General features: G+C 44.5%; 2 protein-coding genes and 2 non-coding genes across 4 annotated transcripts in view; 2 read left to right on the top strand and 2 right to left on the bottom strand.

Annotated features, from left to right (window-relative positions):
* The window catches only part of LOC143295462 (cilia- and flagella-associated protein 95-like), a 9,813-nt gene extending 9,470 nt beyond the window's left edge, over positions 1–343 (bottom strand). The window contains exon 1 of the mRNA XM_076607177.1: positions 166–343. Coding sequence (XP_076463292.1) covers positions 166–269 — 104 coding nt within the window. The 5' untranslated portion in view covers positions 270–343. The remainder of the gene's footprint in view (positions 1–165) is intronic.
* A 438-nt stretch (positions 344–781) lies between these two features.
* Positions 782–853, top strand: Trnap-ugg (transfer RNA proline (anticodon UGG)). The gene has a single exon. It is a non-coding gene; the product is annotated as a tRNA-Pro (tRNA).
* A 1,813-nt stretch (positions 854–2,666) lies between these two features.
* Trnav-uac (transfer RNA valine (anticodon UAC)) lies at positions 2,667–2,739 on the top strand. Its single transcript has one exon. It is a non-coding gene; the product is annotated as a tRNA-Val (tRNA).
* A 3,652-nt stretch (positions 2,740–6,391) lies between these two features.
* LOC143294919 (uncharacterized) lies at positions 6,392–14,949 on the bottom strand. The gene is made up of 3 exons (XM_076606434.1): positions 13,797–14,949; positions 11,093–12,806; positions 6,392–8,287 (listed from the first exon to the last, which is right to left on the bottom strand). The coding sequence occupies exons 2-3, from the start codon at positions 12,201–12,203 to the stop codon at positions 7,608–7,610; spliced, it is 1,791 nt and encodes a 596-aa protein (XP_076462549.1). The 5' UTR covers positions 12,204–12,806; positions 13,797–14,949; the 3' UTR covers positions 6,392–7,607.
* Positions 14,950–26,977: the final 12,028 nt, after the last annotated feature.

Genomic DNA, 26,977 nt, shown 5'->3' with positions numbered 1-26,977 from the left:
CTCATCTTAATGTACCTTATGACTATGTCTTTTTCATATTTTCCTTTGCTTCAATACTGAAATCATAATTATTATCCAGAACTGAATATCCGTTTCTTTTGATTAATTCTGATTATTTCATGCCCGGGTGCATCGCAGAAATGCGGCATGCGGAATAAAACTTACCAGTCTGTGTTTAAAACATTCCGGGAGTAGTTCGTGTGATCGCTTCGGAGCGTGAGAGAACCCTTCTGATTCTCATACTTTGGTAATCCGAAATCATCATCCATTTTATGTCGTTACCGAAATAATTAAGCTAAATTTTCTCGGGCTACTGCTGTTATTTTTGCACCCTTGGTCAACGCTTAGCAGCAGACGACAGTTAATCGGCCTTGACCTTCATGTTGAGAACGAGAGCTTGGGGGACTGCCACTGCTTCAAACACTTCACTCGCACAGATTTAACTTACAGAAAAACAACAGTAATTTAGTGGGCATACGGGTATCGACAGAAGGACATCCTAAAACAAGCATACTCATAAGACAGCAGGGAGTAACAGCCACCATTGAGAACTGAAAGTGGTTGTTTTGTGTGTCCGAGTGCGTGTGTGTGTGTGTGTGTGTGTCTTTTCCGCACGCCTGACAAGCAAGTCCATGGTGATGGAAAACCCTTCAAATATTTGAGAAGAAAGTCACTCCGTCATGGAAATTTTTTTGTCTCTGTAATCCAAAAATCTTCGTTCATCGGTCGAAACAGTAAAAATAAGGTATATATAAATAATTTTCACGAACGCAAGTAGAGCGGCTCGTTGGTCTAGTGGTATGATTCTCGCTTTGGGTGCGAGAGGTCCCGGGTTCGAATCCCGGACGAGCCCTTTCTCTCTCTCTCTTTTTTTTTTTTTTTTTCCCCCTGAACGTCATCAATGTTTTTCTTGTGCCTGCATAAACCTTTTGTTCTTTTTGTTCCTTTGTTTGTTCTTTTTTCAAACTAAAACCACACCAAGTGGATGTGACTTTTCTGTATCTGTAGCTGTACCTGTGTTTGTGTGTAGTATGTCTGCATTTCTGCCTGTCTGTTCGAGTCCTCCGTCTGTTAACTAGACTTTCATTTGAGTCCGTCTGTTTGTCTGTCTGTCTCCGGCTCACGCTCTCTCTCTCTCCCTCTCTGTCTGTCTGAGTAGTGTCTGTCCATCTCATTCTGCCAGCACTCTCCATCTGTCTGTCTGTCTGTCTGTCTGTCTCTGTCTGTCTGTCTGTCTCTCTCTCAAAGAAGAGAGGAGACCAAAGAAATTACAACTGTTTTCACTGAAAAACAAAACCGGCGTTATTGCACTGACGGTAGAACTCAGTTACGAACTTAAATCTGTATTTGTCTACCTTTTTATTTACGAAATGTTGTGTCCAAGATGTTGGTCCCCCCTCCCATTATTTTCGCTATTTTGTGTGTTTTAAGTGTATGTATGTACCGGAGTCCTCAGTTTGCAAACTGAACAGGTCGCTGGCCTTTCAGTCACTACTGAAATATTTCTCAGTGAGTTCTAAGTTCTCTCTCTCTCTCTCTCTCTGTCCCTGTCTCTGTCTGTCTGTCTGTCTGTCTCTCTATTTCTGTACTCAGCCCCACGGTCACCGTAATTTTGTCTCTCTCCCTCTCATCCCAAAACCCCGGCTCCCCAAGAAACTCCTCAGTACTGTAGTAGTACCACTGCCCTAACTGTACTGCCGAATTGCTATGACTGAACTGGCGACACAGTCACATTTTATTATCCATGCATGTTCACTTATCTCTTGTGCTTGTTCAGTTTCATTTCAGTGTGTCTGTTCTGCAGTGTAGACCGGCCTTGTCATTATATTAATCAGGGCAAAAGGCCGCGGCACACTGGTGCCACAACTGACTGAATTAGCGTCCGTACTTGATCACATGTGCGACTGAGGACTGCACATCACGGTCTTTCTGTACTGTAATTGTTTTAACCCCGGGGCTAAAAGAGAATTAAAATGTGTGGTTCTCTCCTCAGTGCGCGCGCGCGTGCGTGTGTGTGTGTCATTGAGATGCTGCTGCTGCTGCTCAGTGTGGAGTGATGATGATGATGTGTGTGTGTGTGTGTGGGGGGGGGGGGGGGGGGGAGCAGTGTGTGTGTGTGTGTGTGTGTGTGTGTGTGTGTGGTGGCTTCCATCTCTTTGTCTGCCTGTCTTTGTCTCTGTATCAGTCTCTGTGTCTCATTGTCTTTCTCTCTCTGTCTTTCTCCCTTCTTTCTTTCTCTGTGTCACCCAGTCTTTCTCTCTCACTCTTCTCTCCATTTTTCTCTTTCACTGTTTCAGTTTTCATGAAACGTCAGTCAGCTGAAGCGTTCCTACTGATTTTGTATCTATTTATGATCTTATGTTTTTTGTTTGCTTTTTCTTCTCGTTTTTTTTTTTTTTTTTTTTGTCTTTTTTATTTCTCTCTCTCTCTCTCTCTCTCTCTCTCTCTCTCTCTCTCTCTGTGTCTGTCTTCTGTCTCTCTTTTGGGGGCGTGGGGGATAGGAGGGGGGAGTTTGTGGGGGGTGGGTTGGGGGGGAGGGGGGTAGGTGTAGGCAGATTTACACCACCATTCAGAAAAGCCACCCAGGACTGAAACATACGATCGATTCAACTATGAAGGGTCGACACAGACTACAGCACTTTTCTGTCAGTGACGGCGCTAACAGAGGTTCTGTGGTGTAGTGGTTATCACGTCTGCTTTACACGCAGAAGGTCGCGAGTTCGAACCTCGCCAGAACTCTTTTTTTTTTTTTTTTTTTTTTTTTTCAATTTATCATTCACGTTTACTTCGCGCGGGGTAGTAGTCATCACGTCTGCTGTACACGAACTAGAAGGTCCTGAGTTCCACTGGACTTTTCTAGAACTCAGTTTTCTTTCGTTTTCTTCAGTCTTCTGTTTTTTTCAGGTCAACGTTAAGATTGTTGTTCCCTACGTTTTTAATGATGCTGATTTGAGTTCAGATTGAAACATGTAAATCTCCTTGGTTTAAACAATATCTTATTATTTTGAACATGTCACAGTACAACACAGTTCTAGATGAACAGAAGAAAGAACAATGAACTGAATCTTATTTAAAGTCCTGTCCTGTTACATGTACATCAGTACTAAGTATGTGACGGATGTCATCATAGGTAGAAGTTTGAAAGTGACCATACATCAATGAATTTCAACAAAACTAAGATGTGAATATAGTGAAAACAAAACAAAGAGTAAACTTGTGGTGAAGAGAAAAGTTAACTGAACAGAGGGAGAAAGAGAAGTAACAAGGCCAGGGCACAAGTACACAAGACTGTCCGACCGACCTTGACCGACAAAGCGTCGAAGGCCTATCGTCCGAAGAATGCACAACCATGTAATCATAATGTAAACTGGCAAGTTAAAAACAAAAGAAAGTAGCACTATTTTAGGCACATGCACTTTCATACATGCATCCAGACAATATCAGTGATATCACTTCACATCAAAGACCTTTGAAGACCTTTGCATACATATAATATACATATAATTTTGTCCACACACACACACGCATGTCCATCCACATACGCAATCAACTGTTTTAGTTAGGGGTCAAATCATTCGCTTGAGTAATACATTTATGAAAGTTTAAAAAATGCTGACATTGATCTCAAAACTAAAGGAGGTGTTACCAAAGAGTAAAGTTATGCACAGAGATTATGTTCTTGTGGGGGAGATTATAAGTAGTGTTCGTTCTATGTATGCTGTGGTTCGGGAAGCACAACAGAAAAATGCTCAGCTGTCTCTTGAGGAAAGCTGCAAGCACAGTATGGATCAGTCTTGTATGTCTGCTATGGCAGATCAAGATCTAATTCGCTCATAAGCTTACCGAGTCTCAGACAACAGTGGAGAATTTGTTCTTTCATGTTTCCCAGATAACAGAATAGTGGGACTGCAGTGTCTGTAGAAGAAAGGTAGTGTTTAAGTTGACTGAGAGACTGGGTCTGTTGAACAGAAAGAGGAAGGGTGTTCCAAGTAGCCGTGGCTGAAGGGAAAAATATCTATTATAAATGTCAGTGCAGTGTGGAGCGACGATTCGTTCAAATGGTCTCCCCCTCTCCTTTTTTGTTTTGTATTCTTTTGTTCTGTTGTGTTTAATTTTACTTTCTTCTTCGTCATCGTCTTCTTCTTCTTCGGGTTTTTTTTTTTTTTTTTTTTTTTTTTTTTTTTTTTTTGCATTTGCATAAAACATAAAATTGTTGATTGTTGCGTTGGTAAAGCGTTGGACTTCTTTCCTTGGCTGATTTTGTAATCGGCTTGGACCAAAGAAAGAACAGACTAATGTATCTATTCAACAGCTAGAAACTTGAAATGATTTTTGTTCTCGGTAAACTTTTGAACCACTGACCTACATTGCATACACCAAACACAGAGAGAGGCACGCGAACACGCATGCACACACACACACACACACACACACACTACGGCAACACAGAGGTCAGAAAACGGTCAGCCACAAAGACTCCATAGCTAATCCCATGAGTTAAGACAATGAAGATCGATAGCACTCCTCAGTAATACCCTGTCATCAGTGCAGACACACCATAATAGCAGCTTTGCCCTGATCGTCCTTGTCGATAAGAGAAAAATGCAAAAACGATCGCAGTCACAGCAACTCGCAGTGAGCAGCTAAAGACAGCCTTGTGTCTGTCCACCTTTGGCAAAGAGTGAAAAAGTCAAAAAACGGACGCAGTCACAGCATCTCGGAGTGAGGAACTAGCTACAGTTATAATTATGAGCTTTGCCCTGTCCGTCCTTGATCAGGGTGAGAGAAATGTCAGATAATGAAAACATTATTAGAAACTCGCAGTAAAGAGATAGCTTTTTTTTCTTTTTTTTTCTTTTTTTTGCTACACACACACGCGCACGCACGCGCGCGCGCGCACACACACACACACACACAAAACAACAACAACAAAACACACGAAATATAATAAAATGAATACAGCCATGCAAACAAAAAGGTGGAGGGGGCGGGGGGGATTACAATAAAACAAATGTTAAAATGTGAGATGGCAGACAAAATCATCATCCTCGAATCAGACTACCAAAGGTGGTACAGTTGCAAGCATCAAAGACAATTATGACATGTTCCGACACCCTTTAAATTACTCTGAATGCAGTCTGTCGATGCAAATATCGCTGTCATCATTTCGACAATAGAAATCTAAACCACAAACACTAAAATCATGGTAGTTTTCTCTGAATTAACTACGTGTGGAGAAGAAAACACAAAAAAGTGAAGTTTGATAATGGACATTATCGTCTGCTTGAACTAAACAATAATTATTTTCAACAGTTGATTGGTTGTGAACTTGAACTCGGACGACCTTGCAAGACAAACATAGCAACTTTGCGCTGATTTCATACGAAGGATTTTATGGACTCTCAAGGCTTAACCAGCGCAGGTTTGCCATATGCTTCCTTCATCATTTCTTCTTTTTTCTTTTCTTATCCTTTTAAAGCAGATGACGTTTTGCGAATACGGAATGGATTATCCTGTACGTTTTGTAACCTTTAGATTCTTCCTTTTGAATTAGAAAATAAGTAGGCTAAAAATTCGGTTGTGACCTGTCAGTAGCTTTTTACGTATACACATTTCTGAGATCCACATATTGCTGAATCGTCATGACCTCAGCTGTTTATCAAGGGCATGAACTGTGATTTTCTGGCGATATTTATTGTGATCTGATTATGTTGAAAATGCAGTCTCAGCGAGTCCAGGGGTCGTTAAAAAACTGATGAACAATGAACAAATAGTCACTGTTGTTCTTTGAAATTCGAATGTACAGAAGTTCATGCAGTTCGAAAAAATCAATTCTCACCATCTCACGCTAATGGTTTAACTAAATCTCAGCTGTTGTCATGATTGCTTTAGTTTCATTTTAATCTAACATTTCATACACGTGTCGAGTGTGCGCTTCTTCTTCTTCTCTCTCCCTTTACCCTGAACAGTCACTTGGGAGCCGCTCAGAACTGCGTGTCTTGGGCAAGTCAAATCTGGTGGAGCCCGTCCTTCTCCAGATCGGATTTCCTTGTCGGGCAGGAAGTTCTGTATTAAATGGTTACCAGTAGCAAAGAACCTGTGACCTGACCAGTTCACGTGTACAGCCATGCATAAAACGTAGGTGAAACATCAACACACCGTTTTGACAAGAATAGTCATGCAGTTGCATGTTGAGTGATATAATGCAACACAAATATCACTAAACCGAGATGAATATATGTTGGTGGGTGTGTAGGGGTGGGGGCTAGGGGGGAGGGGAGGGGGGGCGGGGGGGGGGGGGGGGGGGGAGGGGGAGAAAGAGAAAGGGAGGAGAAAGAGAGAGCGAATGTGAGAGAGAGAGAGAGAGAGAGAGAGAGAGAGAGACAGACAGACAGACAGACAGACAGAGCGACAGAGAGAACAATACTGATGACGATGACGAATTAACTGTCAAGAATTTGTTTAATCCGAAGTGGGATAAGTATACATGCTTCTTTAAACCCAGCCCTATTGGCAAACTGAAAAATGAAGTTACAGTAATTACAAAAATGATTAGTCAAAGATTATAGATGTGACCAAGCGCGCTATGCTTGCTCCAACACTATTCACGCACAAGCCAGAGCAGACGACGTTTTCCCTCCTAATCCTTGCACAGAATATGTGACGTCACTCTGCTTACATCATTTTGTCCTCGCCAGACACCTGCTCACAGCTCACCCAATGTCGCGTCGCGGTACGTCATTTGCTGAGAAGAAACTTGTGTTTCTGTTCCACCGTAATTAATTAATAACTCTTTTTGTCTTCTTCTTCTTAGTTCTTCTCCTAGTTGTCTTCTTCTCTTAGGTCTTCTCTTTTTATGTAAATAAAACAATAGAAAACCCATTTGTGACTGGCCTCTATATGTTCCTGGCCTGTGCGTGGGATCTTGTCTATCCTTTCATTCAATCAATCATTTAGTTAAGTCTTTTGTGCCGTACCCCTTGAATAACCTCTCGGTACACGGCTACATAGAAAAAAGAAACACACACACACACGCACACACGCATACACACACACACACACACACACCGGCATATCCATGCACACTCACACTCGCAATAACACATACACGCTTAATAAGTGGAAACCTACATAGCTACACGCATACATAGATACATTCATGCTACATAGATACATGCATTCATACACGAATGCATACTGACTTAATATACACTTAGCATAGGCTTGTATACAGATATGCCTATATAACTGATTTACAAGTACGATTAAATGTGTGTGTGTGTGTGTGTGTGTGTGTGTGTGTGTGTGTGTGTGCGCGCGCGCGCGCGCGCGCTTGAAATACAGGCTTATAGTAACGCGACGAAATAATTAACAAGAAAAAGAGAACAGATTTGCTGTGGTTTGATTCAACGTCACATACACTCAACTTCGGCAAAAACGAGCGTGTTTTGTGGTTCTATAAAAATGCCATCCACTGCGCACGGATCCCTGCACCAAACCCACCTCCCACAACACACACACACACACACGAACAAACACACGCACGCACGCGCGCGCGCACGCACGCACGCACACACAAACACACACACACAGAGAATAAAATCACTTCATGAGTCCAACGAACGCAAACTTCGCATCACGGGCTCGGAAATTTTGCGCAAGGGAAGCAATCCACTGCCACCACCACCACCACCGCCACCTCCCGCTCCTTTCGTTATGGCTCCGCCAACAACAGAAGAATTCGGTCTGCTGACCACGCCAATCCTTCGACCCCGTGTCACACCCCCACCCCCACCACCCCCACCACCACCTAGCCGACCGTGACGACCCCCCAAGTCCTCCGATAATTTGGCAGATGACGATGATGACGCTGCGGCGGCTGACGACGAAGAGAATTTTGCCGGCAAAGACGACGACAAATATTTCGCAGTAGTCTGGGGACTGCTGTGGCGTTTGCCAGCGTTGTTGTTCTTGTTGTTGATAGTGGACCCTACTACTACTCCTGCTGCTGTTGCTGTTGCTGTTGCTGTTGCTGCTACTCCTCTGGATGGCTCTGACGCTTCCTCGCGGCTGGGTGCACGTGCGGAGGAGATTGCACGCTCTCTGCTGACCCGTCTCGTCGTGCTGCCGCTGGAGATACTGGAGATGCTTGAGGTTGAGGTCTTGCGCGCCCGCTCGCTCAGCATGGTGTTCACCTTGACCACGTTGCCGTTGGCATCCTCGCTGGGGATGATCCCGTAGCGCTTGTACAGGTCGTGGCGGGTCTTCTCCGTGTCTTGTCCCATTCCTTGTGGGGGTTGGAGGGAGGGGGCAAAGAGAGAGAGAGAGAGAGAGAGAGAGAGAGAGAGAGGAGCACGTGAGATATGTGAAATTGAACGAAAAGTCTGACACGGTTTATGGCGCCGGTCAATCAGTACATTATATTGTGTAGGTGGCGTGAAAAAAAAGAAGTAAATTAATGTAACGCTTTCAAATATTACAAAACACTTTACAACACTTACACCACTCAGACACTAACCACAAAACACACACACACACACACACACACACACACACATATATATATATATATATACACACACACATAGATATGTATATATATATATGAAAAAAGTAGATGTGTAGAATACAACGTATGAAATGGACTGCCTTATCTAAACAGAGCCTGTTTGAGAATAACAATACATAGATGCAAAAGAAAGGGGAAAAACACCAAAGTTTTCCTCGGATTCAAATTTTGTGTTTGATAACCGTACCAATTCAAAGAGGGCATTGGGGGCAATGAGTTTTAATTTCTAATTCTTTGATGAGTGCTTTGCTTGCACACACACACACACACACACACACACACACACACACACGGACAGAGATTCGGTTTCAAGGTGTCAAACTGTGCGGATTGATCCATATACGCTACACCACACACTGACACAAAAAAAAAGAAAAGAAAAAGGGAGCAGGTGCCTGTCTTACACATAAACACAACGCGCTGGTGGTCAGACCTTGGAAACCCACGATAGGTTTGTGTAAAACATTGCATTGTGTTACTTTTTGTCATTTCCGATCTCTCTGTGTGAAATTCAGGCTGCTCTCCCCGAGGAGAGCGCGTCGCCACAGTGCAATGCGTGCAAGTGTATTAATTTTGCTTAACTTTCAGAGTGTTTTTGTTTTGTTTTGTTTTTTGTTTTTTTTTGTTGTCGTTTTTTTAACAGGAACAAATCTTTTGTTGTTCTTTTACGTGCGCTAAACGCATGCTACACACGGGACCTCCGTTTTTAATCGTCGTCATCCGAATGACCAGCATCAAGACTGATTAACCAGTCGAGGTCTAGTGGAAGGAGGGTTGGGGGGGGGGCGAGTGGGGAGTTCGGAAGCGTTGGCACAAGGCAACACCCCCATAAACGTAAACTGAAATGTAACATTTATCACTGCATAAAAAGGCAACACCCCCATTAACTTAAATTGAAATGTAACATTTATCACTGCATAAAAGGCAACACCCCCATTAATGTAAATTGAAATGTAACATTTATCACCGCATAAAAAGGCAACACCCCCATTAACTTAAATTGAAATGTAACATTTATCACTGCATAAAAAGGCAACACCCCCATTAATGTAAATTGAAATGTAACATTTATCACTGCATAAAAGGCAATACCCCCATTAACATTAATTGAAATGTAACATTTATTACTGCATAAAAGGCAACACCCCATTAATGTAAATTGAAATGTAACATTTATCACTGCATAAAAGGCAACACCCCCATTAATGTAAATTGAAATGTAACATTTATCACTGCATAAAAAGGCAACACCCCCATTAACTTAAATTGAAATGTAACATTTATCACTGCATAAAAAGGCAACATCCCCATTAACTTAAATTGAAATGTAACATTTATCACTGCATAAAAAGGCAACACCCGCATTAACATAAATTGAAATGTAACATTTATCACTGCATAAAAGGCAACACCCCCCATTAATGTAAATTGAAATGTAACATTTATCACTGCATAAAAAGGCAACACCCCCATTAACTTAAATTGAAATGTAACATTTATCACTGCATAAAAGGCAACACCCCCATTAACATAAATTGAAATGTAACATTTATCACTGCATAAAAGGCAACACCCCCATTAACATAAATTGAAATGTAACATTTATCACTGCATAAAAGGCAACACCCCCATTAACATAAATTGAAATGTAACATTTATCACTGCATAAAAGGCAACACCCCCATTAACATAAATTGAAATGTAACATTTATCACTGCATAAAAGGCAACCCCCCCATTAACGTAAATTGAAATGTAACATTTATCACTGCATAAAAGGCAATACCCCCATTAACATTAATTGAAATGTAACATTTATCACTGCATAAAAGGCAACACCCCATTAATGTAAATTGAAATGTAACATTTATCACTGCATAAAAGGCAACACCCCCATTAATGTAAATTGAAATGTAACATTTATCACTGCATAAAAAGGCAACACCCCCATTAACTTAAATTGAAATGTAACATTTATCACTGCATAAAAAGGCAACATCCCCATTAACTTAAATTGAAATGTAACATTTATCACTGCATAAAAAGGCAACACCCGCATTAACATAAATTGAAATGTAACATTTATCACTGCATAAAAGGCAACACCCCCCATTAATGTAAATTGAAATGTAACATTTATCACTGCATAAAAAGGCAACACCCCCATTAACTTAAATTGAAATGTAACATTTATCACTGCATAAAAGGCAACACCCCCATTAACATAAATTGAAATGTAACATTTATCACTGCATAAAAGGCAACACCCCCATTAACATAAATTGAAATGTAACATTTATCACTGCATAAAAGGCAACACCCCCATTAACATAAATTGAAATGTAACATTTATCACTGCATAAAAGGCAACACCCCCATTAACATAAATTGAAATGTAACATTTATCACTGCATAAAAGGCAACCCCCCCATTAACGTAAATTGAAATGTAACATTTATCACTGCATAAAAAGGCAACACCCCCATCAACTTTTATCACTGCATAAAAATCAAAATAATCTTACCTTTCATGGTGTGTCTCAGCATGGTCCAGCTGAGAGCAGCGGGACTGGTCCGTTTGCTGAGGCACTGGTCCTGCAGGTACAACCGTAATGCCCGCCACCCGCGCTGGGCGTTGTCCGCCATCAGGTGATCCACCCCGGGTGTTGGACACGCCCCTTCCACACCCTCTGCTCCCTCCACGCCACCCCTGCAGAGGGCTTTGGAGAACTTGCCCTTGGCGTTGTTCACGTGCAAGGTGCGCCTGGCGAGCTGGGTGACGGTGTCTCGCGGTGGTGGGGGCGGACGGCTGTAGTCGGGGTATCCGAACAGGTCCATCATGGTTTCCTGGAAGGCGGCACTGGCCTGCATGGAGGACGGCCCCGGAGGCTTGGGGAATTGGACGTTGTTGGGGAACAGGTCGTGCATCGCCCGCGTGTGCTCTTCGAAGAAGTCCCAGGCTCGTGAGGCACTGGTGGGAGAGGTGGGAGGGGAGGAGGGAGTTGTCTTTTCTTCTTCTTCTTCTTCTTCGTCGTCGTCGTCGTCTTCTTCTTCTTTTCCCTCCCCATTTTCTGTTTCGAAATGTGAAGAATAGTTCATGTGGGTGACTTTGGGTAGTGCTGTTTCTTCAAGATCTTGTTGCCGCGGTTGCATAGTGCCAGACTCTTGCCGCAGAGGGGATATCTCAGAGTCCTGTGGTCGCCGTGTCTCGGACAAACTTCTGACGCCTGTTGACAGCCGTTGTTTGGCCCTGATGTCCTCTGACCACCGTGTCGGTCGTTGTCGCCTGGGTGAAGGACTGTGTCCTCTGCCTGCACTGTTTTTTGCGGCAGAACTAACAGAGGTTCCCCTGGAGTCCGCAGCTCCCCAGGCAATGACAGGATCTCTGGTCCGGCGGGGGCGGCCCGGGCTCTGGTCCAGCTTGTCCACGCCACAGTCTGCAGACACCTTGGCCTGGGAGGCTGGCCTGGTTGGGTGGATAGGGACTCTCGCCAGGCCTGAACCTGTGACGTCCTTTTCTTTCTGACGCATAGCGAACAGTGACCGCTTTTGGCCGGGGTGGTTGACTAGTGCGGGTTGTGTGGACACTGTGGTGAAAACATCGCCGTCATCAGCGCTGGTGTTGTCCCGTTCCATCTCGTTAATATCAACGACTGGTGACTGACCGGGTGTGGGGGACTTGTAGGTTCTCGTCCCCTGTCGCTTTCATTTTCATTCCGTTGGTTAAACGCAAGCTTTCGTCCCTTGAAGCCATGGATGGGAGGTCATGGGTCTTATGCTCAGAACATCATGTCTTCGTAATAACTTGACTCTTTTTCTTTTTCTTTATTTTCTTCTTCTTCTTCTTCTTACTATTGTTATTATTTTAGTTACGGTTTGTCCTGGCAATGGTTGTGTTCGTTCGTCGAGACATTCAGTTGTATACGCACCTCAGGTGTTCAGAACAGGTCCTTCTGTGTGCGTTCACACTCTTTATAGTTCGAGGGAGAAAAGAAGTATTTCACTCACATCCCCGTGGGGGGTTGATATGGCCAGGCCGGAGGGGGGTGCACTTGTCAGCGCTCAGACCGTTATGTTTCGATCAATGCGACGGGCATGAAATTTGTTTCTTTCTTTTCTTTTCTTTCAACGCTTTGCTGTGAAGTGTGAAGAGAAACAGCCTGTTCCGATCACACAAGCGTTAACGTGTGGTGTATGGCCTCGACACGTCGTATCCATAAGGTCCGAAAAGTCGGCAGTCTGAAAGGAAAACATACGGAGCATTTATTTGTTATGATGATTTCCATAAAATAAAATAAAAATAATAAAAAAAGAAGGTTTCCTGTACCATGTTTTCAAAGAAAAATAACATCGATTAATAAAACATCAATGGCTGTCGAGTTTTGTTTGCGCATGCCATTGTGAGTGCTTGGGGCGTGGGCCGGAGGAGTTTGATAGTTTCTTTGAAAAGGTTCCCCTCGTTCTCAAGCAAAACCACATCGATCAATAAAGCATAAATGACTGTCGAGTTTGTTCACACAGGTCATTTTGTGTTGGGGGTGGGTGGGTGTGAGAGTGAGTGGGTGGGTGATGGTGGTTGGGGTGCCAATAATTTGCACATTTTTTTTCAAATATACCAACTGTTAGTAACCTTTGAGTTATGATCTTTTTTTTTCTTCATGAGAGTGGCACACTTTTTTCTAGGCAAGAAAATTTTCACACTTTAACAAATACACACCAATCCTTCATCATGAACATATGCGCTCTCCCTGAGTATAAAACAAAACGAACATTTCATTTCACATTCGAAAACCCCGTCGCTAGCCGTCACGAGAAAATAAGTTCACCAATTCAGCGCAGTGTAGAACACTATAAACACAATACAACACATTTGCAATACGGTACAGGCATGAAACTGCAACAATTCAATGCAATACAACGTTATAAAACAAACACAACAAAACAAAACAACAACAATAAACAAACACATACTAAACAAAAAATTGCAGCACACTGTTGCGTATCATAACAATACACGACAATGCACAGCAAGTGCATGCGAAATGCATAACAATGCACACACAAACAAAACGATAAACGATTGAGTTACACACACACACACACACACACACACACACACACACACACACACACACAGAGGGAGACAGACAGACAGACAAACAGATCAACACAGACAGACAAACAACAAACAACAGACGCAGACACTGAGAGATATTCCAGCTCACTCACCTCGCCATAACCGTAAAATCCAGAAGAAGCCCACAGCACGACCAGTCGTCTCTGAACTCCCCCCTCTCCTCTGTCTGTGTGTCTCTCTCACAGCAAGATTATTCTTTCACCAAACTGTCTATGTTACGTCTCTCTCTCTCTCTCTCTCTCTCTCTCTCTCCCCCTCTGTGTCTCTTTTACAGCAAAATCATTCCTTCGCCAGTCTGCTATACATATCTATAAAGTCTCTCTGTCACCCTTACAGCAAAATTATTCCGTCATCTTTCTGTGTCTATTATACATCTCTCTCTCTCTCTCTCTTTCTTTCTTTCTTTCCCCTCTCTCTCATACAGGAAAATTATTCCTTTACCAGTCTGTATCTATTATGATGTCTCTGTGTGTCTCTCTCTGGCAGCAAAATTATTCCTTCACCATTTTGTGTCTGTTATACATATCAGTTTCTCTCTCTCTCATTCTGTCTCTGCGTCTTTCTCAGTTACAGCAATATTATTCCTTCATCAGTGTGTGTCTAGTATACATATATCTCTCCATCTCTTGTCTCTCGTACAGCACAATTATTCCTTCACCACTGTGTGTCAATGATATGTATCTCTCTTTCTGTCTGTCCCTGTGTCTCTCTTACAGCTGTAGTGTACCTCTGTGTCAATGATATACATCTCTCTCTCACCATCTGTCGATGTATCTCTCTGGCTAACAGCTAGATTATTCCTTCAACAGTCTGTCTGTGTTATACCTATCTCTCTCCCTATCTCTCTGTCTGTGTATCTCTCTTACAGCTAAATCATTCCTTCAACAGTATGTCTGTTATACCAATCTCTCTCCCTATCTCTCAGTCTGTGTATCTCTCTTACAGCTAAATCATTCCTTCAACAGTCTGTGTCTGTTATACCTATCTCTCTCCCTATCTCTCTGTCTCTGTATCTCTCTTACGGCTAAATCATTCCTTCAACAGTCTGTGTCTGTTATACCTATCTCCCTGTCTCTCTTAACAGCTATATTATTCCTCCAAAAGTCTGTAATAACCTGCAGCTCCTGTCGATCAAAGTCCTTCAACAGTCTGTGTCTGTTATATCTATCTCCCTGTCTCTCTTTACAGCTATATTATTCCTCCAAAAGTCTGTAATAACCTGCAGCTCCTGTCGATCAAAGGTGACTGAACGGACGGGAGGTATAACAACAGCCCACAGTCCTATCCTATGTCACCGTCTCCAATACACTCTCCTCTGCCGTATGTCCGACCACGGCCGGACTGGCAGACAGACAATGCGTGCGTGGCTGTGTGTGTGTGTGTGTGTGTGTGTGTGTGTGTGTGTAGTGTGCGTGCGTGCGTGCGTGTTTTAAAGCAGGTCCCAGTCCAGTCGAGTGTATTTGACAGCAAGGAGGAAGGACTCTCTAAAACTGGGAAGAAGCGGAGTAGGAAGAGGGGGGGGGGAGAGGGGGGAGGAAAGACTGAGTGGGCACGTGGGGAGAGAGGGGGTGGAGGGAGGGAGGGAGAGGAGGGAAGGAAATGGAAGGATTTAGAGGGTGTGGGTGGGTGGAGGAGGAATCAGAGGGTCGGTAGGCGGCCGGAGGGGGGAGGGAGGGAGGGAGGTGGGGTGGTTGGAGAAGGCTTCGGAGTGTAGGAGACTATTGAGGAGGGGGGGGAGGGGGGAGAGGAGGACTGAGGGGAAGGGGATGGTGGGGAGGGATCCTGGAACGAGCGGAGGAGAAGTAGAGTGGGAGGAAAAGAGAGAGAGAGAGAGAGGGAGAGACAAAAAACAGAGAGAGAGAGTGAGTGAGAGAGGGACAGAGACAGACAAAATACAGAGAGAGGGAGAGATACGAACAGAGATGAGAGAGACATAGACAGAGAGAGAGAGAAAGAGAGAGAGATACTATAATTATGTAAACAGAGAGAGAGAGGGGAGAGATAGAGAGAGATATACTGTATGTAAACAGAGAGGGGGGGGGGAGAATATATATATATATATATATATATATATATATATATATATATAGTGAGAGAGAGAGAGAGACAGACAGAAACAGACAGAGACAGACAGAGACAGAGAGATTCTCATGTGTATAGCCACACAATAGCTGAACCTGAAAACGTGAGTGTGAGAGAGAGACAAAGACCGGCAGGCAGACAGAATGGCTGGGGAACAATAGACGGGAGAATATTAGAGCCACTTGAAACATTGTGACGGGAACAGAGAAACTGGCTCCGGGAGAAACGTTTTTGTTTGAGAAAAAAAAAGAAAAAAAAGTGTGTGTGTGTGTGTGTGTGTGTGTGTGTGTGTGTGTGTGTTTGTTGTGTACATATATATACTTTATTGTTTTTGTGTGTAAATGTGTGTGTGTGTGTGTGTGTGTGTGTGTGTGTGCGTGCGCGCATGTTATTTTAGTTTGTGTGTGTGTGTGTGTGTGTGCGTCCGTGCCTGCTTGCATGTGTGTGGTAAAGAGAGACTGATACAACTGTCCTCTCAAGTTTTATAGACGACGACTATTCTACACTTGAGCTGCAAATACTCAGCAAATCGGAACTCCTTTATGCCCCCCCCCAAAATCTAATCATGTTGTTTATACTGTTCATAGCACAGGTGCCAATTCAGAACCCCAAACCCTCGCAATAAAGGTTATATAAAGCTTAGAAGAGCAGTATAACCACAAAAATGCCAATGCACTTAACCCTTTCACCGCCAGTCAATTCAGAGTGCAAAAATTCCCTTGTGCTATAAACTCAGTAAATAATTTATGGTGTCTAAGCACAGCTGGGGATTCCCCCTGTGATGGGTAGAAAATAAGACTTAAACTACCAAGGAATAATAAGAGCAGTAAGTTCATGGATAACAGACCCATGATCTGGTCACCCTTCAGTGACATGGGTCCTCTACCTAGCTGCTGCATATTAAATGCGAGTTTGGCAGTGGAAGGGTTAAGCAAACTGGGAATGAAATAATCAAGATCATTCAAAATGAAAACTTAAAAAAAAAAAAAAATTTGTGCCCATCCCAGAGGTGCAATATTGTTTTAAACAAGATGACTGGAAAGAACTGAATTTTTCCTATTTTTATGCCAAATTTGGTGTCAACTGACAAAGTATTTGCAGAGAAAATGTCAATGTTAAAGTTTACCACGGACACACAGACACACGGACACACACAAACACACACACACAGACAGGCAACCGAACACCGGGTTAAAACATAGACTCACTTTGTTTACACAAGTGAGTCAAAAATGGTTAATATATATATATAATTTGTGGAGTGATGGCCTAGAGGTAACGCGTCCGCCTAGGAAGCGAGAGAATTTGAGTGCGCTGGTTCGAATCACGGCTCAGCCGCCGACATTTTCTCCCCCTCCACTAGACCTTGAGTGGTGGTCTGGACGCTAGTCATTCGGATGAGACGATAAACCGAGGTCCCGTGTGCAGCATGCACTTAGCGTACGTAAAAGAACCCACGGCAACAAAAGTGTTGTTCCTGGCAAAATTCTGTAGAAAAATCCAGTTGGATAGGAAAAACAAAAAAAAAAAAAAAAAAAAAAAAAAAAATGCACGCGGGGAAAAAAAAGAAAAAGAAAAAAAGGTGGCGCTGTAGTGTAGCGACGCGCTGTCCCTGGAGAGAGCAGTCCGAATTTTACACAGAGAGATCTGTTGTGATAAAAAGAAATACAAATACAAATAAATATAAAAAGTTCCTGTAGATAAATTAAATTATGCAGGTTGTGTATGGTCTACCTATGACCTCTCACTGAGTACACCAACGGGTGTTTTAGGCACACTTGCACCATAATCAGCTTGTAAAATGCGTTCATGAATTGATGTTACCCCCCCGCCCCCCTCTCCCCGTTATTCAATGATTAATAAACATTAAAGAGTAGTAACTCTCTTCATACACAAGGTACTCACAACATTTTGAGTCAATGCTGCTTACGCTAGCGGTTCAGCGAGCACGCATGTAAATATAAGGTACACGGGGACAAACTCAGATACGTCCTCGAAAATTTTTTAATGGAAGCTCCGGGCTTGTCCTTATACCAGTCCCTTGACATGTGCAGCAGCTATGACCGAAGGAACGTGCAAATAAAATGAGCTTTTATTCAAAACTGGCATAGCCTTTAAATCCTGAATATGCTACACATAATATGCTACATATCGGTTCTCCTCCTGGGATTGAATCAGTTCCTCAACACGGTCCTTGTTCTCCTCCGAACATGCAGTCTTGGGTCTCCCACTGCCAGTTTTACGTGCTACTGATCCTGTAGTGCGTATTTTAGCGATAAGTCTGTTTACAGTGACATGACTCCACCCTTTGTCTGGAAATTCCTTTACGATCCTTCTTCCACCCCAGCCTTTCTCCTTGGAAGAAACGGCTTCGTTTAGTCGTGGAGGATGATGGAAGCCACATTGAGCATAAACTGAAATAAGTGAGTTTTCCTCTGATACTGGATTTTTTGACATGCTGTTTTGAATTTGACAATACTCGCACAATTTGCGTCCGAACGTTTAGATATTTTGCAGACTTGATGATACCCTAAAGTTATTGTGTGAAAATTTTCAGTGAATTCGGTTTCTCTATCACTGAGAAAATACTTGTCAAAAAGCCGTTCACTTTTTGGGGGACACCCGATATATGGGCAATACAGAACACACATTGTTGTCTCGATGGTTTTCAGTGTTATTCAGTGGTTAATTGTATACAACTGTGGTTTGGCGTTTTATATATGAACGTGCACGTGTGAGAAACCGCGCTTTGATCTGGTTATGAGTGGTGCTCGTCAGAACATTAATTGATTGGCTGCAAACACGGCTGTTTTCCACAAATTCAGCATCATTTCACCGAGGAGAAAATTGTTCCCAAATTGTCTTTAACTTTTTGTATGAACTCTCTGTTTTCCGAGAACGATCGAAGTTCCCCTGCAACGTTTCGTAAAGTTGTCCTATTTTAGCGTCCTAAATTGGGGGACCTTTTTTTTATTTTTAACTCGCAATTTCCATGCATAAATGAAACAATATATACCATAAATAGATGTTGTAACACACATTCAGTGGTTTTTCACTCAATTTTGAGAACTATTTTACCAGCAAGCGTGCCGCCATCTTGCATGTCCGAAAAATCGTCTGCAAGGACACGTTCTTTCAGTGTGAGTCACTCTTTTCATTTTTGGTTCCGCAAACCACAAAAAGGTAAACAAAAAACATGGCGGCTTGAGACGACACAAATCAGTTCGACTTCATGTTAAATTACGGGTTATTCAACGTCGTAATATGCTAAATTCTCGATTAGAAGGGCCACACACTGATAAGCTTGCTAATCATTGGAACATTTTCGTATGAAGCAGGTCCCAAAATTGAGGACGCTAAACTATGATATGGAAAGTCGTGGACTTATTAACGCTTCCCTTTCCCGGCTCTTTCACCCCACATCTTCCCAGGCGATCCAATAGACATTCCGGCCATGATTCTGGCACTGAAGTATAACTGGAGTGCTTCAGTACGTTTTACGTAGTGCATAGTGGCGTCATTGATGACATCATCAAAAAGGGGACATAATTCTGGAAGGGTGAAAATTTACACATTCTGATCAAGAGTAGTACATCTCAAGAACTTTTTTTCCCCCCCCAGTTGCTCGGGATGACGTGAAACACCACTTTTTCACTGCTAGTGGGTTTGTTTTTTTCTGGCACTCAGTAGGTTTCTCCCGTTCTTATCGTTCGTCTCAAATCCGTCATCGGGCCTCAAATCCGTCATCTGACCTTACCCCCCCCCTCCCGATACAATACAATACAATATAATATGATACAATACCATATATTACAATACGATACAATATATTATAATATGATATTTAAAAAAAAGAAAAGAAAAATAATATGAGAGAGGTGGGGAAACTATCGAACGAGTGAGTCCCCGACCGGACAGCAAACTACACGTGACTCCACCACAACCACCACAATCACGTAGGCCTACCACTGCCACAAGTAGACATACCACGAACATGATTCAGGTAAAGTCATAATTATTCAGACGATAGTCACGCTCTGACTAGCAATGACTGAAACAGAGAAGAACGATGAGATGGTATCACTATGGGGTTGGTTGTTTTTTTTCGCGCGCGTGTGTGTGTGTGTGTGTGTGCTTTTTTTATTTATTTTTTATTTGTGTGTGTGTGTGTGTGTGTGTGTGTGTGTGTGTGTGTGTGTGTGTGTGTGTGCGTGTGTGCGTGCGCGCGCGTGTGTGTGTGTGTGTGTGTGTGTGTGTTCTTCTGACTGACGTCAGTGACAAAATTCACCGCACAATCATTTTAATTAAAAACCATTCTTCAACCTGGATTTGTCTGTCGCTCGACTGACTAAACGGCTTTCACGGCCCCGTCCCACCACCACCCCGCATGTCACGTCAGTTCCACGTGTGGCACGCTTTTTCGACCCACGCACATTCCCTCAATTGGTTTAAACAGTATTTAAAAAAAGAAGAAGAAAAAAAAAAGAAGGTCACAATGCAAATACAGTGAATTCAACAGGACAACGTTCCGTCTCGCGCGTAACTACGCGACTACAACCAACACTTGAGGCAAAGAAATGCTTATAGCCTCTTTCACGTAAGTTGTGGTCCGGTGTGACACATATTATCAATAAAGCATTAACGACAATGAGATGCATGGCGTCAAGCGTGAGTAATACAGGGTTCACAAATTGTTAAGGACCCTCTTTGGGGGAAGGGGACTTTTCTTCTTGGGGTGGCATGTAAAAATAATGCTGAATTTTCAGCAAAAGTTGGTGTAGCATGCTATGCAGACGATGTTGCCTGGTGCCGTGAGTACCACTCATAATAATTAGAGCTGCAGTCGCGCTCTTGCACTTTCACTTTCTGGCAATGAACATTTTAAAAAAAAATATATATATAGCTATGGTTCATAAACCATAGGAAAACGTTTTCAGAAAAATTATTCTATTATTATCATTTATTTATTATTTCAAATAAATAAATAAATAATGAATTAATTTGCTGAAGCATCGATATTCAAATGCATTTTCCAAGCTGTTTATCATCAGTGCACGTGTACTACAGACAGACTCAATGAGAGGCTTGTGGTGGACCCGGTAACCAAATCAGCCTGCTCAATTATCTAAATCGTCTTTCACTTTCGTTTTAAATTATATACCATTTTATGAAAACAACAACAACAACAACAAAACAAACAAAAAAAACAAACAAACCCACCTGCTTTTATGAAGTGGACCTTAACTTTTTGTGAAGCCAGCATGATAATAGATCACGGCAAAAATACTCGATCCTCACCAAGATGTTGTTAATTAAATGTTGTTTATATCCTCTTTGTTCCGTTGGAATAGGCCTACTCCTCGATCGCTGGGATGTTTTTATGTTAATTAAATTCTAAATTTTATCTACTGTCTGTTCATCGAAGTTGTCGATTTTTCAGGCGTCGAATGAAAAAGAAGATAGCCTAATACCTACGTTTGAATATAAAACCTAGATCATCCCCTTTCTGTACTCGATAGGAGCACAGCGCCACCTTTTTTTTTTCTTTCCATTTTCTGTGTGCGAATGTATATATGTTTTGTTGTCAAAGAAAAAAAGAAAGGGGAGATAACGTCTGCCTTGCCCATGTATACACGGACGGATCAGCGGAGGAAGCCACACACAACGGAGGCAGTGGTGTCTACATCAGATTTCCCGATGGAGAGCACAGCAGCATCGCATTCCCTGGAGGAAAGCTCTGTTCCAATTTCAGAGCTGAAGTCCTGGCCATAAAAACAGCAGCAGAATTCCTCTCCTCCTGTGGAAAGCCCCTTGGCAGCATCTCCATCTTCACTGACTCCATGTACACACTCCAGGCCCTTGACTCCCCTGATCCTGGTCCACTGATCCAGTCCCTTAAGGCTTCCCTCGTAACCCTTACCCAAACAGCCCCAACGACCCTCCAGTGGGTGCCTGCACATGTAGGCCTCCAAGGCAACGAGCGTGCAGACCACCTTGCTAAGGAAGGAAGCCAGCTCACAGCCAACCGTTCCTGCCACGTATGAGAAAGCAAAAACTCTCCTCCGCAGCAGATTCCGAAGAGGCTGGGTCACCCTGAACGGAGGCTACCAGGCACACCAGGATCCCATCAGGACACTGGAGAGGAGACACCAGACTACCATCTACCGCCTTCGCACAGGACACTGCGGCCTCCGAGCACACCTGAAGAGGATTGGAGTGGCAGCCACATCCCTATGTGATTGCGGCCAGCCTGACCAGACCCCATCCCATATTCTCCAAGACTGCCCCCTGTATGAGAAGATGCGGCAGCAGTCCTGGCCTGGGGGTGCTGACCTCAGCACCAAGCTCTGGGGGACGGTAGCCGATCTTCGCCGGACGTCCGAGTTCGTGGCATCCCTCGGACTTCGACCCTGACTGCGTAGCTGTCGAACGCAAAAGAAAGAAGGAAAAAAAGTCTGCCTTGGAATGATTAAAACAACAAACAAACAAACAAACAAAAAAACAATAAAAACTTCCCCACCAACCCCCCTTCCATCCAAACTTCTCCAACCATCTGGCTTCCTCTTCCAATGAGGCCAGCAACCCCACCCCCAGCCCCCACTCCCGCCCCTCCCACCGACTCCCCAACAACTCTCCCACCAAACCACCGTCTCGCCTGGGCCCACCAAACCACCGTCTCACCCTGGGCCCACCAAACCACCGTCTCCCCCGTGCCCACCAAACCACCGTCTCCCTTTCTCTGGGCCCACCAAACCACCGTCTCCCACTGGGCCCACCAAACCACCGTCTCCCCCCGGCTGGACCCACCAAACCACCGTCTCCCCCCGGCTGGGCCCACCAAACCACCGTCTCCCCATGGGCCCACCAAACCACTGTCTCCCCCTGGGCCCACCAAACCACCGTCTCCCCCCGGCTGGGCCCACCAAACCACCGTCTCCCTCTGGGCCCACCAAATCACCGTCTCCCTCCCCCTGGGCTCACCAATCACCGTCTCCCTTCCTCTGGGCCCACCAAACCACCGTCTCCCTTCCTCTGGGCCCACCAAACCACCGTCTCCCTTCCTCTGGGCCCACCAAACCACCGTCTCCCTCCCTCTGGGCCCACCAAACCACCGTCTCCCTTCCTCTGGGCCCACCAAATCACCGTCTCCCTCCCTCTGGGCCCACCAAACCACCGTCTCCCACTGGACCCACCAAACCACTGTCTCCCCCTGGGCCCACCAAACCACCGTCTCCCTCCCTCTGGGCCCACCAAACCACCGTCTCCCCCTGGGCCCACCAAACCACCGTCTCCCCATGGGCCCACCAAACCACCGTCTCCCTCCCTCTGGGCCCACCAAACCACCGTCTCCCTCCCTCTGGGCCCACCAAACCACCGTCTCACCTGGGCCCACCAAACCACCGTCTCCCTCCCTCTGGGCCCACCAAACCACCGTCTCACCTGGGCCCACCAAACCACCGTCTCCCTCCCTCTGGGCCCACCAAACCACCGTCTCACCTGGGCCCACCAAACCACCGTCTCCCTCCCTCTGGGCCCACCAAACCACCGTCTCGCCCTGGGCCCACCAAACCACCGTCTCCCACTGGACCCACCAAACCACCGTCTCCCTCCCTCTGGGCCCACCAAACCACCGTCTCCCTCCCTCTGGGCCCACCAAACCACCGTCTCCCCCTGGACCCACCAAACCACCACCTCCCCCTCCCACTAGCAACTCCCTATACCAGCTCCCACCTCCGAAGCCCCCAACCAAAAAAATGTTTTGTTTTTTTTTTAATTGAAGAAAATAAGAAGAAGAAAAAAAGAAGAAAAAAATCCAAAAGGTCTGATGAGGACTTGGCAAGGGTCCACGCGCGGGGTGGGGGGGGTGGGGGTGGGGGTTGGAGTGGGGGCAGGGGCAGGGGGGCCTTTTTTTTGGGGGGTGGGGGGGGGGGGGCAGGAATGGGGATCAGCGGTATTCTTCCATCGATCCGTCATAATCCCCCTTCCCTCTCCTCCCCATCCCTCTAGCTCTCTTCCCCCCGCACCCCCCCCAGCCCCCCCGCGACGCCCCCCCCCCCCCCCCGCTTCACTCCTTCTTTAGCCATAGAGTCTGACTCTGGCGTGAATCACACACACACACACGCACTATATATATATATCTATATATATATATATATATATATATATATATATATATATAATGAACACAGAGAGAGAAAAGCAAAGAGAGAGAGAGAGAGAACACGTGTGTGTTTGTGTGTGTGTGTGTGTGTTACTCAGTATGCATAGATACGTATTTGTGCGTACATTAAAGAAGAAGGGTGGAAAAAAAAACGAAGGCCGAATTCAGCGTGTAGAAAGACAGACGCTACCCTGGACAAAGAGATTTGCTACCCAGCAGCAGTTATTTCTATCAATTTACATACACGTACTGGCTTTTGCAACTGTATAATATACTGCCGCCAAGGTGTATATGACAAAGGGTTGTATACTCGGGTCCAGAAACACATAAAAAAAAAAAGAACTGGAATATACCTACCTGAGGAATATACTGACTACGTGTGCGAAGAAGGTATACTTGTGGATTTCTTCAGGGCTTGGGTCTTTTTTCGGTGAAGGTTGCGTTCTTGGATTGGGTGAGTGCTAAGACGATACTGTCCTAAAGGGTCATAGTAATATATCAAACTTGACCCCTTACTCTCTCGCCACCCCACTCCCCACCTTCCGACATCCCCGGCCACTTCCTTCAGTCTCCGCCAGCCCTACTTTTACTTCTATGCACGATGGCTGCAATAGCTGAGTGGTTAAAGCGTTGGACTTTCAATCTGAGGGTCCCATGTTCAAATCAGTCTCGGTGACGGCGCCTGGTGGGTAAAGGGTGGAGATTTTTTCCGATCTCCCAGGTCAACATGTGTACGACAATCATATTCCGACTACGCACGGGGCACTGCCGCCTGCGAGACCACATGTACCGAATAAAGCTGTCACACACTCCTGACTGCCCGTGTAAGACAGGCCCACAAACCCCGGAGCACATCCTGCAGTCCTGCCCCCTGTATCAAGATGCACGGACGCAGCAGTGGCCCTATGGAGCCACACTGGCAGAAAAGCTCTGGGGCACCAAAGAAGATCTCATCAAGACCACCACCTTCATCTCCAGCATAGGACTGCAAGTCTGAGACCATGATCACGGGGAACGCAGAAGAAGAAGAAGAAGAAGAAGAAGAAGAAGAAGATGTGTACAGACGGACCTGCTACTGCCTGAACCCCCTCAGTGTGCATACGCACGCAGAAGATCAAAATACGCACGTTAAAGATCCTGTAATCCAAGTCAGCGTTTAGTGGGTTATGGAAACAAGAACATACTGAACATGCACACCCCTGAAAACGGACTGTGGCTGCCTACAAGTAGGGTAAATAAAGAAAATGGTCATACACGTAAAATGTTTACATGTCGGTCTGAGTGTGTATGTGTGCGTGCCTGAAATCTGATTGAATGACACAGGAAACGAATGATGTGCGCCCAGCGGTGGCAGCCGTCAGTCGGCTCTACCCAGGTAGGCAGCCTGTTGTGCAAATGACGCCGTGTTTGTAAAGCGCTTAGAGCTTGGTCTCCGACCGAGGATAGGCGTTATATAAGTATCCATATCAATCTATCAAGCAGTGCAATAAACGATTATTATGAATCATCTATTTGCTTGTATTTACATATGTTACAGGTAAACTTCTGTTGAGTTACTGTCACGTTAATTATTTCTATACACCTTTCCAAAGGGTGTGCTCAGTGCAGAATTACGAATGATAAAATCTTCCACATTAATTTCTGATGCACGGCTGTGTGTTATATGCTACTCATTGGGCCTGCAGACTGACTCCGTCGACACATGTTATATTCGGGCGAGGTCAATGACCTGAGAAGAAGAGAAAATCGGACAAGTGTGCATGCTGTCAGTCAGCTCAGGAGGATCGATACATTCAGTGATCGATTGGTCTGGAATTGGAGCTGATCGACTGACCTCTATAGCTCCTCTTGACATCCATGATCGGCACAGCGGCACGTAGAGGCAGCAATGCGATTGGTCATTTCTGATGTCGACAGCTCTCTCTACTTGATGACGATAATGACACTACTACTTCCACCACTACTACTAATGATGATGATAAGAAGAAGAAGAAGAATGAATGAATGAATGAATGAATGGTATTTGTGTAGCGTATTTCTCTAAGTTAATGCAGACACAGCACGCTCGCAGTCGCCCGTTCAAACGCAGCCACCCCCGAAACCAGATACACCCATACACACATGCACCAATGAGAGTGGGGGAAAAAAGCGACCGACAACAGAAAAACAAACCACAAAATGCCTCTCAGAACAGGTGAGTTTTCAGCTAGGATTTGACTGAACAGAGGGAGTGTTGGTAGGTGCTGAAGACCGACAGGCAACGAATTCCAGACAGTGAGAGCACAAAAACTAAAGTTGCGTATTTGTGTTTGTATTTCTTTTTACCACAACAGATTTCTCTGTGTGAAATTCGGGCTGCTCTCCCCAGGGAGAGCGTGTCGCTATACTACAGCGCCACGTACCCTTTTTTCTTTTTTCTTTTTTTTTTTTCCTGAGTGCGGTTTTATTTGTTTTTCCTATCGAAGTAGATTTTTCTACAGAATTTTGCCAGGAACAACCCTTTTGTTGCCGTGGGTTCTTTTACGTGCGCTAAGTGCATGCTGCACACGGGACCTCGGTTTATCGTCTCATCCGAATGACTAGCGTCCAGACCACTATTCAAGGTCTAGTGGAGGGGGAGAAAATATCGGCGGCTGAGCCGTGATTCGAACCAGCAGGCTCAGATTCTCTCGCTTCCTAGGCGGACGCGTTACTTCTGGGCCCGATCACTCCACTACACACACACACACACACACACACATGTATATATATATATATATATATATATATAGATAGATAGATAAATATGGGACTGAACTAGCAGCGATGATGTTTTGTATTAATGATCTGAAAAGTATTTCATAATATAATTGTTTTTGTATGTAGTTGTTTAGCTGTTTTGCAGATATCTGAAAACGTACGTTGTCATGGTTCGTGCTAAACAGTCCTAGATACTTTGGATCCAAGACAAGACAAGATAAGACATATTTATTGCAGGACACTCCACAGGGATACACGAAAACACTCAAGGGCCTAAGACCTGAACAACTT

The sequence above is a fragment of the Babylonia areolata genome, chromosome 20 (genome assembly GCF_041734735.1).
Source record: "Babylonia areolata isolate BAREFJ2019XMU chromosome 20, ASM4173473v1, whole genome shotgun sequence".
Lineage (NCBI taxonomy): Eukaryota > Metazoa > Mollusca > Gastropoda > Neogastropoda > Buccinidae > Babylonia > Babylonia areolata.
Note: the sequence above shows the minus strand (reverse complement) of the source record. Positions and strands in the feature narration are given on the sequence as shown.